Source organism: Ixodes scapularis, unplaced genomic scaffold (assembly GCF_016920785.2).
Source record: "Ixodes scapularis isolate PalLabHiFi unplaced genomic scaffold, ASM1692078v2 PGA_scaffold4__175_contigs__length_147842914, whole genome shotgun sequence".
NCBI classification, from domain to species: Eukaryota; Metazoa; Arthropoda; class Arachnida; order Ixodida; family Ixodidae; genus Ixodes; species Ixodes scapularis.
Window position 1 is genome coordinate 91246946 of NW_024609879.1, and position 15376 is coordinate 91262321.

Consider the following 15376-nt stretch of genomic DNA (forward strand, 5'->3'; position numbering starts at 1 on the left):
AATCCAGTCACTAGTCATTCAGAGCCCCCCATCCCCCATGAACCGTGCACATTGACAAACCAGGCCCAGTGTGGATTATAAAACAGACAGGAAAACATAGCTCCCTTGCAAGAATTGGCACACACCAAAGCAAAACACAAGTTGGGATAACTATGCAACTGACGCTCGTCACCTGTGACTGTAAGCAGCGAGCACCCAGCAAAAAGCCTGTGTAATGTTACGTGCATCAAAGCCTCCCAGTTCACAGGACTGAGATTGCAGCACTGCTCTTTTGTCCAAGCTCTGGGGGTATGTAAATGCACAAAGGACACAGAAGAAACCCTTTAAGAGAACCTTGCTCACCAGATCCTCACTTTGTCACTGGTTACATATGTTCACACCAGACACTACCACCACCTCACTAACTACAATAAAAAAAGTTAGTACCTATCAACCAAAACTGCAAAAGTTTTCCCCAACTGTGATGCCCGCTAAGAAAAAAGCACATCCCGACCAAAAAAAAAAGCATAGACTCGAATGGACAGAGACGCCAAGCGGAGGAGATGGCCAAAAACATTTTTATTAACCAATTTTCTTCCTTTTTGTGTATAAATTTGTCATCACCATGTATGTATATATACAGAAATATATGTGTGTGGCAATAATAATACAATAATATCCTTAACTGCAATATAGCGTGGATTCGTGCATCGGGAATCTCTTTGTTCCTCTCACAGAAGCAAGATTACAAAAAAAAAATCACTAAAAAAGGAACCAAGGAGGGCTTGGAGTTCCCCTCTCCACCACGAGGGGGGGGGAGGGCAGGGGGCGCCGGTGAACGGGATCGTGGTGAGAGCGGTGCATTCATAGACTCTAGGTACTTTACAAAGCTGCGTAGGTTCGCTTTGACCACTGCCCGCAAGACCGCGCCCGCGGAGCTTTTTTTTTTTTCTTCTTCATTCGCTATGCTACAATATTTATAAGAACGAGGTGACATCCTGCCATGCGTCGCTGCTGTGTTCGGCGTTTCGCTGTTGTTACGGCGGCACGGATCGAACGAACACGTTTGAACTCCCTCAAAAAAAAAAAAAAGACGAGTGTGACGAGGAAAGAAATGCACAGAGATGAGGAAGGAGGGAGGGAGGGAGGGAGGTGGGGGGGCTCCACGGAAACTATGCTGAAAATGAAGTTAACGAGATAAATACTTAAATAAAAAGACGAGGAAACAAAAACGGAAAAAATGGGGTGGGATGGGGGGGAGGGGGCGGCGGTGGCATCCCAAGTCTCGCAGACAGTTTGCACGCGCAGACGCGCAGCACACACACAAACACGGGGGCGTCCTCGCACGACCCTTCCCGAGGGCCGCTGCGCTGGCGACGTTTGCGTCGACGCTCCTCGAATTTTAAAAACCAACCGACAACAATGTGGATGGAGGAAAAAGAAATGAAAAAAATAAACAAAAAACAACGGCGGTGCGTGCAGTTTGATATGCTGCCATCGTTTGCGTGGGTGACGAGGGGGTTTTCCGTTTTTTTGTTTTGTTTCTCCGCGAGTCCGGCGACGACGACGAGGCACGAAGGGGAAGATTCCGACGGCTGCCGCCGGCGGTGACGCGTGGTCCGCGCGGGGTGCACTTTGCTGGCTGGCTTCCGACGGCTGCTCCAGCAGTTCACTGGCTGCGGCTTCGACCGCTATCTCTGTACAGGGCGGGAGACACGGGTGGCGGCGCACCTCGCTCAGTCTGGGCTGGGCACCCGCGACATCTCGCGCAAGCACTGGGCGATAGTCCGCGACGACTCCAGCGGCGACATGGCCACCGTCGAGAGCTGCTGTTCGTACCGCCGCAGGTAGCTGCAAAGGCCGTGCAAGCGTCGTTAGAGCGACCAATCGGATGGAGAGGTGCGACGCCTCCGTCCATCCATTTCGTGAACGGTCGCGAACAAATCGTGTCGTGCCGCAGCCTGTAGCGAGATTCGCAGACGCCGACATCCAATCATATGAGTTTGCAATTCTTGACAGTGCTGTGCTCAGTGAAGTTGCTGAAAGCCAGATCTCGATGGCTGCTAATCTCGCAACAGGCTGACACTCGTTGCAAGCGGTTCCTCCTACTGCCAACGTGATGCACATGCTTGCGCAGTTCTATGCTGCGCGCTGCCGCGGTTTCGTTGGCTCCGTCTACGACCATACTATCCTTTCCGAATGCTGTTATCGAAGCGATTCCTGGTAATTTCTTCCATCCTTCTAAGCACCTCTGCCTAGGACACTGCTTGCAATGACCACTTGTACGCAAAGTGTGAGGAATTTAAACGAACTTCATTGAAAAGAATGCCAGTGACAAAATGAATGAGCTATTGGACACCTAACTTGCAACACGATTTCGTTTTTAGCAGGCTGTAGGCACAATGTAATATTCAACAGAGCACACGTTTCATGTTGGAAGCCTGAACACAGTGTAACCATCGTGCCATAAAGATCTCTTATCGTACTAAACATGCGAGGAAGAAAATAATTGTTTTCTTCGACTTGGACAGAAAAAAAACTAATTTATGTGAGGCTTATCACGTGTAAATGCCACTTCACTACTAGGTAGCTTTCAAAGGTGTGCTTGACTATTTTGGTTTAAGACAGCACGACAAAACAACTACAAAGTAAATATGAGACAGACGACAGCACTGCGCTGCCCTTTGCTTGACTCTACAGCAAATCATCCCAATAGCACAGTAAACGTACAAGGAGAGCGAGACCTTGGATACCTGAAGAAGCCAAGTCCCTTAGCAAAAACTCCGACTGCGATTCGGACGCTTCCGCAATGTTTTTTTTAACGCTTCCCACGTTAGCTTTCGTCATCTTGTTTAGGCATGTTTCCTTTCCCATCAAGTTGTGGTGAGTATGCAATGTTCTACAGCAGGGGTTCTCAAACTTTTTGGCCTTGCGGGACCTCAGGAAGCCTCAAAAACTGCCGCGGAACCCACCCCCCCCTCCTTATTTGCCGACCGAGAAGCAACAGATGTACAATTGTAGGGAATTTTGCTTGTGTTGCTTCCCATATACCTCCACCATATCAATCGCAATGTCAGTAAAAAGTGAGATGAAGGCGCTTCGCATGGTCCTGCCGCGCAGCCTGCGGCAGGGGGGGGGGGAGGGAAGGGGGGTTGCAATTTGGGTGTTTACAGAACCCATGAGACCATCTCGTGGAACCCCTGTGTTCCGCGAAACCCAGTTTAAGAACCCCTGTTCTACAGACACGGAGCTCCTTCTGTAAGGTGGCTTCACATTCCACCGTCATTAACAAAATTTAAGCATTGCTCCGTGGTCTTGATAGAATAATCGACAAGATCGGAGTCGCCCAACGCCCAATTAGGTGAGATAGTAGGTCGGCAAGTGACCTATCTCCCCGGATGCTACTGATGCACCCCAGTAAGAACGAGCAATGCCAACAACGCCGAAGCATTATGGGTGTGGCCAACTCACCGTCGTGCCAGGGAGGAGTGAGTGGCGAGATTCCGGATGATGAGGGCAGAGGTGAGGCGAATGCTCTTGGCCAATGCCGACTCTTTCTCGTCCTGCAAACGCAGAATTACCCGTTACCACTGTACTACAAGTCGCTCCGCAAAAAGGGCACCACTGATGCAACCAAAAGGAAAGCCACGAGACCTGAGAACAGATAGCTATTTCCAAAATCCACCAGGAAAAGAAAGAGAGAGAGAAAAAATTTCCGAGGACACCTAAGCACTTCTTATGAGTTGCGAATGCAAAAGCGTAAATGTCGTTCTTCCGCTCCCTTTATTCGTCTGTTGCAGCCACCAGCCGCAACAGACGAACTAAGAAGGTTGTGGCCAGTAGCCGAGTGCGCGCTCTCGTGAAGCGGCCAGTGCACGAGGCAATGAGCGGCTTTGAGCGCGCGTGCTGGAGGCAGGGCACATACCCACTGTCAGCAACTATGGGCACGTGCCCAGAGATCGGGAAAGTGCGGAGAGAGCCCCGAAATGCGGCGACTCACCGAGGCGTCCCTGTGGCTGTAGTAGGCGAGGGCGTGCCTGCGGATGGCCAGGAAGGCCGCATCCGGGGCGTAGCCCGGGTGTGGGGGCGGCTGAGCCGGGGGAGGCAGCGACGCCTTGCCGAACTGGGAGATCTGCTGCCGACGCACCGCCTGGATCTGCAGCACCTGCTCGTTGCAGTGCCGGTCCTGGAGGGGAGGGGGAGAGAGACGAGACGCCTGGGTGAGCCGGCGGCATTGAAGTCACGGAACGCATTTTTGTTGGCGGAGGTGGCGAAGGAGCGCAAACTCCGTTTTGCTCAACGACGAGCTGCAGGGGTTGCTACGAGCCGTCGAAGCCGATCCACTTGCCGCAAGTGTCGCCCAACCTTTGGGAGAGGTGGAGCGACGCACGAGGTGCGTGGTCACGCGAGACATTTGCGGCACCGGATTGCCCAAGATGACTTTCAGCGTCCACTGCGGTTCGTCGTGAGGTGAAATGGGGTATAGCTGGGCGAGTTGATGCGCAAAATGAAACAATGCAAAAAAAGACAGAAGCACGAGTAGAAGGTACACAAATGCGGCACCGACCGTCTACCGTCATTTTCTTTCAGAGCGAAAGACATAAAGAAGGTGCAGAGAAAATTGGACAGGGCATCCCTTTTTCAAATTGTTCTGTACAACACTGTCGAAGAAATGTGCCCGTTTGATTAATAAGCGAAAATTTGCTGTCGGGAGAAGTAACCGAGTTCATAGCGACGCAAATGTCGGGTAATGAAGTTTAAACCACGACCCACCTACACACTGCTTTCCAAGCCGTCACTTAGAACATCAGTCGCTCCGAAACAGCTCGCAGCCTGTTGTGCTCTACTCTACGCGGGAGCCTTTCTGCTGCTGTGAATGTGCGGTAGACCCTCTCCAAGGTAGTCGATCTTCTCAGGAAGCATTAGTATTTTCCCCCCTACCATTAAAAGCACACTTTAATCTTGCCGCACCGCGTCCATATCTCCGCTACCTGTGTCTTCACTACAGAGAGGTTCTGACGATTTCACACCTTGTTCGGGGCCTTCTCATGCCCCTGGTCATGTGAATTAAAAAAAATGGCAAGACACTACCGCTATGTCGCCTGGTACGCGTCTTCCACTAGTGTGCTCGCAGCTTCTCACAAGGTGGTCCCTCGATTTTGGCCACGAAGCCGTAGAAGCCTCACGCCGTCGCCGGCCGCGATCCTGGCAGCATCGCAGCAGCCGCGGTGAATGCGGCAGATGTCTGTTCTGCTGCAGGCCACTCTCCAGCATGACGGTCCACGGAAGCTTCGGCAGCCGGGAGTTGGGACTCCGCGACGACGGCAACAATTACGTTCGCTCCTACGTTTTGCCGGGACTTCCGGTGCCGGCCGGCAGGATAGCGACATCCCACGACAGAACGCGACTACTTCTCGGATGTCGTTTCTTGCCGATTTGGGAACGCTGCTAAGGTATGGGCTGTAGCAAAAAATTTTTTTCACTCTAAAAATAAACTACAGTATAGACCACTTACAACGTAACCGCTTATAGTGCAGGACCGGGTATAACACGGCTTTTTTAAACCACCGGTTCGCCTCCCATAGAACTCCATGTAATTACATACCGCTTAAAATGCAGGCGCGCAAAGGGAAATACCGGTTATAGTGCGGTTTCTGGAACAGCCCAACAGCCCGCCGACCGCGCCGGCGCAGCGAGCACGCTTCTCTGTGCGACACTAGAGAAGGGCGCTAGCCGCAAGCGGCACTCACGGGGCAAGGAGGTTGCTCGAAGAAGCGGGGAGAAGCAAAGAGAGAGGCTTCAGTTGCCATAGCGACGAAGGGACGCACACACGTGTGACGTGCGTGCGTCCCTTTGCTGCGCTGGAAACAACGCAACGACAGACCAATCGCAGGTCGAAGAAAAGTGTTCGCGCGCGTTGCATGCCGGTCGCGGGCCGGCTTCTTCTATCGGCAAACATGGCATCGGTTGTGATTGTCGACGTAGACGGCGTGGTGGAAGCTCATCGTTCCGCGTAAAAGCGCTATCCTTGACTGTGAATTTTCCTTGTCTGTCGCTATGATAACCCAGCACGTACTAGAAGGGAACATCCACCTACTCATGCGGCGTTATCGTGGCGGCACTCTCAAGACAGCAGAAACGCCCGTGTCGTCGTGCTTGTTTACTTCGACTGCAGTGGACCTTTCTAAGCATTTGTGTCCTCGAACATCGCCCGGATTTCTTATTTGGAGCATTTCATGCCTGTCCTCAAGTAGAAGGTAGTACTGGCGCGTACCGTATAAAGGATGCGAATTTTCATGCGTTTTCATCACCGGAGAAAAGTTATTAGGGTTAGCTATCCTGAATGCTCCCAACGTCCGTCCGCAACCCACGACACCGTTAAAAGGCTGCGCCAGGCGAAAGTCGCTCATTTCTTTCAAAATGTGTGACACACTTGAGAGAGAAGTGTACTAGTCTGGTGAAATAAAGACTTTCCTCAAACTGAGCTTTATTTTTCATCTAACATAAAATAAATTATTTTACAAAGGTAGGCTGTCTCATGGCATGTATTTTGGCCTGAAAAATTGGACGTTTTGGTTATAGCGCGGTACTACTTATAGTGTGGATTTTCGCGACTCCCGCGACATACGTTATATGCGGTCTACACTGCATGCGCCAAAGACCGCTCATCCTTCGCCCAGATGTAACGCTCCTGGTCCGAACCGGACGCCAAGGTTTCAGAACTTGCCAATATGCACTCTGAGAGTTGGCGCCGGTTACCGAGAACACCCCTCATTTTCCCACTGAAATTTTTAGAAAATCGCTAGTCACTTTTGAATAAGACAATGGTTAGATCCAAAACTCTGCCATCTCGTCGGGACCACTAGCGCTACATATGGGCAGAGGACGAGCGTTCAGCAACAGATACTTTATCCTCACACACACAAAAAAAAAATTATCTTTCTTTTTTTTTTTTTAAGTTTGTTTTACAGGGACACCAAACACATTGGTGTCCCGGGCACCATGCCGTCACCCGAGACGCCGGCAGGACCAACACCACCCGTGGCGACTCTCCGCGCCTCCTCACCTGCAGGTGGGTGAAGAGGGAGAGGCGGCGGCGCTTCATGTCGTCGCACGCCTCCCACTGGCAGTTCAGGTCCCCTTCTCCTTCAGGGATGTGCACCTTGCAGGCGTGGTAGAACACTGCACTCGGCGTGGAGAACGTCCTGCAAAACACGCCGTGCCACATCCCAGTCAGTGCCCCATGTCAGAGACCCTTGCCCCTGCCACAATTACGTCTGCTCACACACGCTTGTGACAGATTGCCACCGAGAATCTTAAAACCTCTCGCAACCTCCTACCGACGAAAAAACCGGCTGGCACCACTTGTCGGGCAGTCGCGGGACACTTGGCATTTCCACACTTTTCGCATTTTTGTGCGCATCATGCTTTCTTTCTTGGCTCGGGAAACTTATGACAATGTTATTAACAACCATTTCTCGCAGATGGTGCGTGCATTTTATTTTGCAAATACAGCAAAACCTTTGCTCCATCGAAATGCAGTTCCAGTCACCTCATAGATGAGCCAGAGTGTCCTCTCGTCACAGGAAATTGAAAGAACTCAATCGTAAGCAAACGCGAGTGTGTGGATGGGCCTTAGCTCCGAACAAACAACGAAGGCAGTCAAACCTAATAAAAAAAAACATGAAAAAAAATTTTTTTTTTCCTTTTTTTTAATTGTTGGAATAGTAAACGTTGACAATATAGACGTGTTTGAAAAAAGTGCTTATCCCAACTGCATATTAAAAGTTAGCCAACTCTGTGATTACAATTTTCTTTAAGTTATGTGTATTGGCATTGCATCTCACACCGAACATGCAACTCTGCAGCAAAAAATTTATTGTGCCACGACTTGACACCATACTCTATACTCAGTCCCACTGAAACCATGCAGTACAGCCAAAGCTACAGGGCAAAGAGTGTATCCCGACCTGTTAGAGAGGGAAAGGAGGAACAGGGGAATCCCAGCCCTTCCCTCCCATTCCTCCTTTCCCTCTTCTTGAACAGATTGGCATACACTCTCTCCCCTGTAGCTTCGGCTGCGCTGCACGGTTTTAGTGAGACAGAGTATAGTGTATTGCGTACGAATCATTATTTTAGGGCGAGTCAAAGACACCCCGAGGCTTCAAGGGTGTTGCTTTCCAAACCCTTATTGCTAGTTGCACGTTAGAGAACAAATACACTTAATGGACCCTTTTCCAGCAAGCCTCCGACACGCGTACACCCTCTACCCTGGCTTCGCTTCCCGCTGTCGCCATTTTCAGAGGACACAGTCCCCTATGACCGACATTGTCCGAACCAATCTTTAATTGTATTTCATACTTTTTGACATCCCTTCTTAGAGTGGCGATAGTCTGGGGTGTAAAGAAGCAATGAAAATCGATACCACGGCACAATGCCAATTTGTTTTGATGGGTGGAGGGCACTTGGCTGCTCTTCGTTTGTAGTTTGCAGTCAACCCCCCCCCCCCCCCCCCCCCAAGTGGTGCTCGTTACTCAAAAAACATCCATTCGAACTAACTTTGTCGTTTCGCGTGACTTTGTGGAACTGGGCGCAGAGCGAGGCCTCCCAAAATTGAACCCTAGATCGGAAAATTCACTACTCCGAAGCATACACAGCCTCGATGAAAGTTTCATCACCACATTTCTGTTTTTTGAGACGTCGTGTTTTGAGCACACACAGCTGTGTTTTGAGATGTCTTTGTGTTGTCCCTTTTTCTTTTCCTTATTTTCTTTCTTTCTTTGTCTCGAGGTTTTATAAGTATCACCATTCACCAGCTACTCTGCACCATTATGCTTATTCCAAATTTCGCATTGTTCTGGCAGCCAAATTAAAAAAAAAAAAAAGACAGCACCCAAAAGAAACCGCTTCAAAGCACGAAAATAGATCTGCAACTCTAAAGACGCGACAGATACCCCGTGCTCCTGTTTCAATACTGACAAACATTCCACCAGTTTTCAATAGATACATCTTAGTAAAAAGTTGCTTGCACCTCTCAGATGCAACCCAGCTAAGTGACTTTAGTGCCGAGTTATTCGCTTACTACACTTGCACTGAAAATGCGATTTTTCAGACCTCGTGAAACGTTTTAACGTCGTTCCTTCTAGGGATTGCCCGCATTTTTAACATATCTTAAGCCTTGCATAGATGAATGTCTAAAGCATACCCCACTGTGTTCCTCAGAGTGCCCTCTCCCCAAGCACCCAAATTTTCCCAATTGACCCAGCCCCAAGTGTTTCCCAAGTTTAAGCAGTATTCTGAAATGTGTTTGCACCGATACATTAATACAAGCTAAACGCAACCTATTTTGTGGTTTATTGTTAACAAAAGCGTGTTTGCCTATGTAACTGCTTAAAGGGGCAATGCAAAACATTTAACTTCAAAAGAATTACTGTAAAATATTGCGGAAGCGTCCACATTGTTCAAGCACCCGCCATTAAAGGGGGGGGTGCAACAATTTCCGGACTTCGGTCAAAGATTTCTGGAAGTTGTCCTCTGACACTTCTGAAGTAAAGAACAGAAAACCGATTTCGCCTGCGTGTCCTAGTTGTTGCGTAAAAAAAAGAGAAATATTGGCATTTCGGGCACCCCTCAAGTCACTCCCAGTCTTCAGGGTCACGCCTGGTCGCACTCCTAGTGACGTCATTCGGAGTGCCGTGTGGGTTCCCGTGTGCTATCTCGGAGGGCGCTTCCTCTCCCTCTCTCTGCTGACATTAGCGGGCGTTAGGCTGCAGCTTAAAGGGACACTGACACCCCCCAAAAAAATTTTTTTATTTTTTGACAGGCGCTTTATTATGGTGTCGGAGGACTACCCAATTAATATTTTGCAACAGAGTAACGTATTTCTTTAATAAAGCCAAAAGACGCAACTGCTCGAAACCGAAACCGAAACTCGACGGAGGTCGGAGAAGTGGAGAGAAGAGAGCGACTGGCGGAAGTCACGTGGCTACACCCGACCCTGCGTGTTTTTTTTTTTTTTTTGTTTTTTTTTTCTCCTTTTTGGTAGCAGACGACACGACATGCGGCGTGCGATGCGGCGTGCGGCAACTGCTTGCCGTGCGATTCTTTTGCAGTTATGTTTGTTCCGCTCATTGTTCTGTACTCCAAGATGAGTTGTTTTGTACATTGAGGAGTTGGAGATGAGCAGTGAGTGCCCGTGGTGAATTTCCATGATCGGCTCCGAAAAGAATAAACCCAAGATGTTGCGTGAAGAGCTGGCTCACATGTCCTGCATCCGAAAAAAAGTGGCATTGTGCGACAGAGTTTTCGAAAGATCAACGGGATCGGGACCAATGGCTGGCTGCAATTCCTGTAGAACATTTACTGGCACCTCGGAAAGCGGACGCTACCCGATTGATATGCTCCTTGCATTTTGTGGAAAGTGATTACATTGAGTTCGCAGGTGTCAAAACGGAAATCCCATACCGTTTAATTCAGCGAAATATCGTCCACAACATTTGTTTGTTATTTTTTTGTTCGTTTCTTCAGTGATGATTGTAAAAAAAAGAAAAAGATATGTAAACATCAGAAAATGTTTGAAAAAAAAAAAAAAGAAGAAAATTCACGGGGGATTGAACTCGGCCCTACCGCGTGTGAAGCGGACGTCTTTCCCACTGAGCTACAGGGGCTACTCGTTTCTGGTGGATCTCTTTCCTTAGTAATAATTCAGCCGGGAAACTGTAAGTTGGAAAGTTTGCTGTCGATTTTTCTCTAGCAAAGCACTCCCGGGTCAAGGTCGGGAAGCACCACGCTTTGGGGACATTCGCACCTAGTAAAGAAATCGTACGCATGCATATTCAACTCAAAGTAGACACGTCGTGCTTGACGTTTGCGCGAGCGTTGTCTTCAGCCATGAGAAGGGAGCGACGGCTCGGCGAAGTCTTCATGCAAATCGGCTTGGTGGCCGAGCGTGTCGTACGGGATGAATACCAATTCTTTTGATCAGTCCCAAATTTCTCTTTTAACGGTAGACAGAATTCGCCGGTACCGCGAACGACAGTTCTGAAATAGAGGTCCCACGCCCATCGTCCGCTGTCATCGCTGTCCCCGCGAGTCCCACGATACGCGAAACGACGAAAGCACAGAATGCTTCCGGTTGTCTGTAGAACTTTTTTTTTTTTCAATCAACGTATTTACAGCTTTTTAGAAGCCACAAAAAATGGGTTTCATATTTTTTTCTATTTTTAATATTGAGTGTGTGCCTTCAGTGACCCACGACTTTGATTAAATTTGGTGGTCGCATCGATACCTTAGAAAACGGCCCGTGACCGCGAAAAAGAGAGTGAGCGAGACTCGAACCGGCCAATTCTTGATCGGCGGTTTTCGGGCGGAAAGAAACCGAATTTTGAGCCGCAAATTCTGTTCTGGGTAGTTGAGCTCTCATATGTCACCTACAACTAAAAACCTCGGCGAGCATAAATACCCTGTCAGTGTCCCTTTAAGAGCCGAGCGAGGTCACGTAATCTTTTCGCCGTAGTTCCTTCGGCTGCCACTTGGGGCTGCAGGTGAGGGAAAAAGCTCGACTTTTGTTTTGCGATTATGCAGCGGAATCGCAACATTTTTAATGCAGGAGGTGTTTTTCTATCCTCCGGGACACGATAAACAACGTAAAAATGACGAGATGCAAATTTTTTTAATCATAAAATCGTTGCACCACCCCTTTAACATTTCCAGAACTTGGGAATTCTGCAAATTATACGTCAAGCGCCCGATTTAACCAATCAAGTGCCCATGTCTAGATTAACACAGTTTTCAGTGAAAGTGGGGTAGATGCTCCCCAGGTGTTTTACGGTAGCACTTTAATTTTTACATTGTTTATCTTACCGAAAGGGATGCAGAAACTGCATTGTTCTTTCTAAATATTGCAATTCCATTGCACAACAGCAAAGCAAAGAGCGGCAATATTTTGCGATATGCAGCCACGAGGCAACCATTAAAACTAAAGCATGACGCCAACCTGGGTATGTTGTAAGTTGGTAAGATGTGCAGTAATGTGATTGTCCTACGCCGTTCTGGAGCACCCTCTGGAGCAGCCAAAACAGAGTTTTGGAGCAGCAAAACTGGCTTTTGGAGCAGCTAAAACAGTGTTTCGAAGCAGCGCAAGTGGCTTTTGGAGCAAATATTCTTAGAAAAAAAAAAAAAAGATATTCATTTTAAGTGGTGCACACACGAAGGACACATTGCTCACCGCAAATCAACCAATTATTGTCAAGTGGAGATGGCTGTTCGATCGAAACCCATGCCACTCCAGCCTGTCTCCAACTAATTCCCAAAATTGTATGCAAAATGTAACTGTCCAACATACGACAAAATAAAAAAAAAACAGTCCAGTCCAAAAAACTGCCAGGTCGGCAGGCGAGGCACAAACTAAACACAGGAAAAAAAAAAGAACCTGAGTGCATCGATGAAAGACATCGCAAGCCAGGGTCAAAAAGTTCTTGGAGCATTTTGTGCAACGACTGAACTCGAGACAAATAAGCACGCTGTGCGGGTTCAGCATGCAGACGTTGCATTCTCTGCTTTAGCTCACTTCTCTCCACCAACATCTTTCATGGCTGATTTTTCACGTACCGGGGTATGTCTCGTAAGAAAGCCCACCGAGAGAAACTGAGGTAATCAATACTTCCACATAGCAGTCTTCGAGCTAAAGGGATGTTTGTAGTAGCGTACTAAACAAGAACAGGATTGTTGATGAATATGCGGCAGTCTTACGTTTCAGTTTAGAAAGTGCCATAACTGCAGTGACGTCGGGACGGCAACATCCGACGTCGCGCGACCAAGGTGGCTGGCAGGCACGGACCAAATATAGTTTGACCACGGCCGTTGCTTTTAAGCGCGAGTGCTTCAGCCCATAAAGTAACCCCCGCCGCGCAAAAAAACATGGTTTCGTTTCACAGCATGACGCCATGGCTGGTACCCAAATCGCTAGCGTCGGAGCGTCCGCACACGCCCACGTCTATCATTTAATTTTTTTTTTTTTAAAGACGCGAGACGAGAGACGGCGGGAAAAACCATGCAAGACCGGATGAATGGTTGATGCAGGATACTTTGTGTCGGACGGCTGCTTGCACCACCGAGCTATGTGTGCTCAATTACGGTACTCGGCTTAGTTTCGTATTTCAAAGACGACCAAAATTGGTCTTTTGGCACAGGCGTGGCGCAGATTACCCATATTTTGGCAAAATGCAGCAGGATTTAGCAGGGTTAGCACTTTGGCACAGTTTGGCGCAGCAAATCACATCACTGGATGTGCCATTATGTGTTCAATTTAAGGCTATCTTTTATGAATATTGTTGTTTCAACATGAGTTATTGCATCAAAAACCTCATATCCACAATTTAAAAAAAAAAACAAAAAAACTAACGCAGGCAGGTAAAATCTGTTTTCAGTTCTTTACTTCAAGCGTGACAGGGAACTCCCACAATTATTTGACCGAAGTCCAAAAATAGTTGCACGGCCACATTAAATGTAACAATGCCGAACAGGCCGGGCATTCCCCAGTCATCGTTCGAAGCAGATAGGCGTTCCTCGTGACCAAGAAGTTGCAGAATCTCTGATCCAAAACAACGCAGCACAAAACACACTGCAAGACTTGCACACTCCGAATATTTCATGAAGACTCGTTCCCCGACATACACTCACAGCTCTCCCTGTGTTCCAAAACCTCCCCAACATTTCTGGGCCTTTCCTACCAAGTGACAAAGGCCTGATAGTTCTGCGTAGCCACTCAGCCGCACGCCGCCCTTCCCTTCCCCCTTTCTTCTTCTTCCCCTTTTCTTCCCTTCCCTCCCCTCCATCCTCCCCCCCCCGTTGAGGCAAGCAAACAAAAGCGGAACAGTTACGCTTACCGCTCGCAGCCTTTCCACTCGCAGTTGTACACCAGCTTGGCGGGCTTGTGGTGGTGATGATGGTGATGGTGGTGGTGATGAAGTGCCGCCGCCTTCTTCTCCGCCTCCACGGAAGGCCTGGATGCTGCCGTTGTCGTCGGCGCAACTTTTGCCTCGGTTGCATCCGACGACCCAGTCGTTGCCGCACTCGGCACCACAGTCACGATGGTCGGTGCCGGCGACGCCGACGGTGTCGACACGGTCACCCTCGCGCCGGTTGGAGAGTCCGTCGTGCTCAAGAGCTTTACCAAGTTCGGTTGCGGTAGCGACTGCGCGCCGCTCGTCGCCGCCTGAACCACCTGAACCGTCGGCGTTGTCGTCGTCTGCTGCGCGATTGGCGCCACCTGCCGCACCACCGTCGTCTGAAGCACCGAGCCGGCACCCGCTGCCAACTGCCGCTGTTCACCCGCTGCCTGGAATGTCACCTGCTGGCCGTCGTCGAGCCGCAGCCGCTTTGCGCAACCGCTGTCCCCTTCTTCCGCAGCGGAGGCGAGCCGCTTCGTCGCACCACTGAGATTCGCACCGTCCGTCCCCGCGACGCCCGCCACCGCCTCTACGTTCGATCGAGAGATCGCCTTCGACGCGCTCTCCACCGACCCCACGATGTCCGAAATCGGCGACAGGTCGGACGACGTCACCACCTTCGCAGCCACCGCGCACGTGCCGTTGGTCACCACCACACTCACTCCCGATGAGGGCGGCGCCGAGCTCACGGGAACGGTCGGCGCGTCCACGCACTGCAGCATCTCTTCGTCGACTCCTCCGTTCTGCAGGGACGGGTCTTTCGACAGCGGCACCTTGCCCTTGTCAAGGAGCCCGTTGAGGAGGGGTGAGCTCTTGTAGACCACTTCGGGCGGCTTCTGAGGGTCTGCGGCCACAACGGGTTCCTCCACCGGGTGCTTGACCGCCGCAGGGTCATTGGCGTCACCACCCGCAAGGCTTCCGTTCTCGCCCACATGATTGTGCGCGATGCGATCCGAGGGCGGCGGTGGCTCGGTGGCCGGCTTGCTCTCCGGAAGTGTCACCTCCAGCGCGATGTCCCGCTGGAAGCCGTTGGGACGGGCACACACCAGCACGGGACCCCTGCAAGGGAACTTGTTGCTCACTTGTCTACCGACAAATTCTATAAATTGTCTACCACAAATTTCTCGCCTGCCGCGCGCTGTAGTCGGCAACGTTTTGCGGCTTTCACTACTCGCATTCCGAGATTCTAGGGGCCCACAATGGCTGGGCGGCACTCCTCCTCTCCATCTCGTAGCCTTGCGGCGCATTCAAAGGCACTCCGCAACTGTCCAAAAGCTTTTTTTTTTTGCGTCGTGTTGAGGGCAAGAGGAAAAAGAAACAATGCGATCGCCTTCCCCTGGCCCCATGCAGCTACCATATTTACACGATTGGCAGTCAACCCCTACACAAAGCTCAACAGCAACAAAAAAAAAAAAAAAGACATATGGGAGCACCTTTTACGCTGAGCA

The 15376-nt window shown here is 49.8% G+C and overlaps 1 protein-coding gene across 1 annotated transcript in view; it reads right to left on the bottom strand.

The window, feature by feature from the left end:
- Positions 1 to 539: 539 nt before the first annotated feature.
- LOC120850874 (AT-rich interactive domain-containing protein 2) overlaps positions 540 to 15376 on the bottom strand; it is a 96140-nt gene continuing 81303 nt past the window's right edge. The window contains exons 15-19 of the mRNA XM_040223559.3: positions 13866 to 14987; positions 7046 to 7184; positions 3980 to 4165; positions 3451 to 3542; positions 540 to 1830 (exon numbers count right to left, since the gene is read on the bottom strand). Coding sequence (XP_040079493.1) covers positions 1716 to 1830; positions 3451 to 3542; positions 3980 to 4165; positions 7046 to 7184; positions 13866 to 14987 — 1654 coding nt within the window. The 3' untranslated portion in view covers positions 540 to 1715. The remainder of the gene's footprint in view (positions 1831 to 3450; positions 3543 to 3979; positions 4166 to 7045; positions 7185 to 13865; positions 14988 to 15376) is intronic.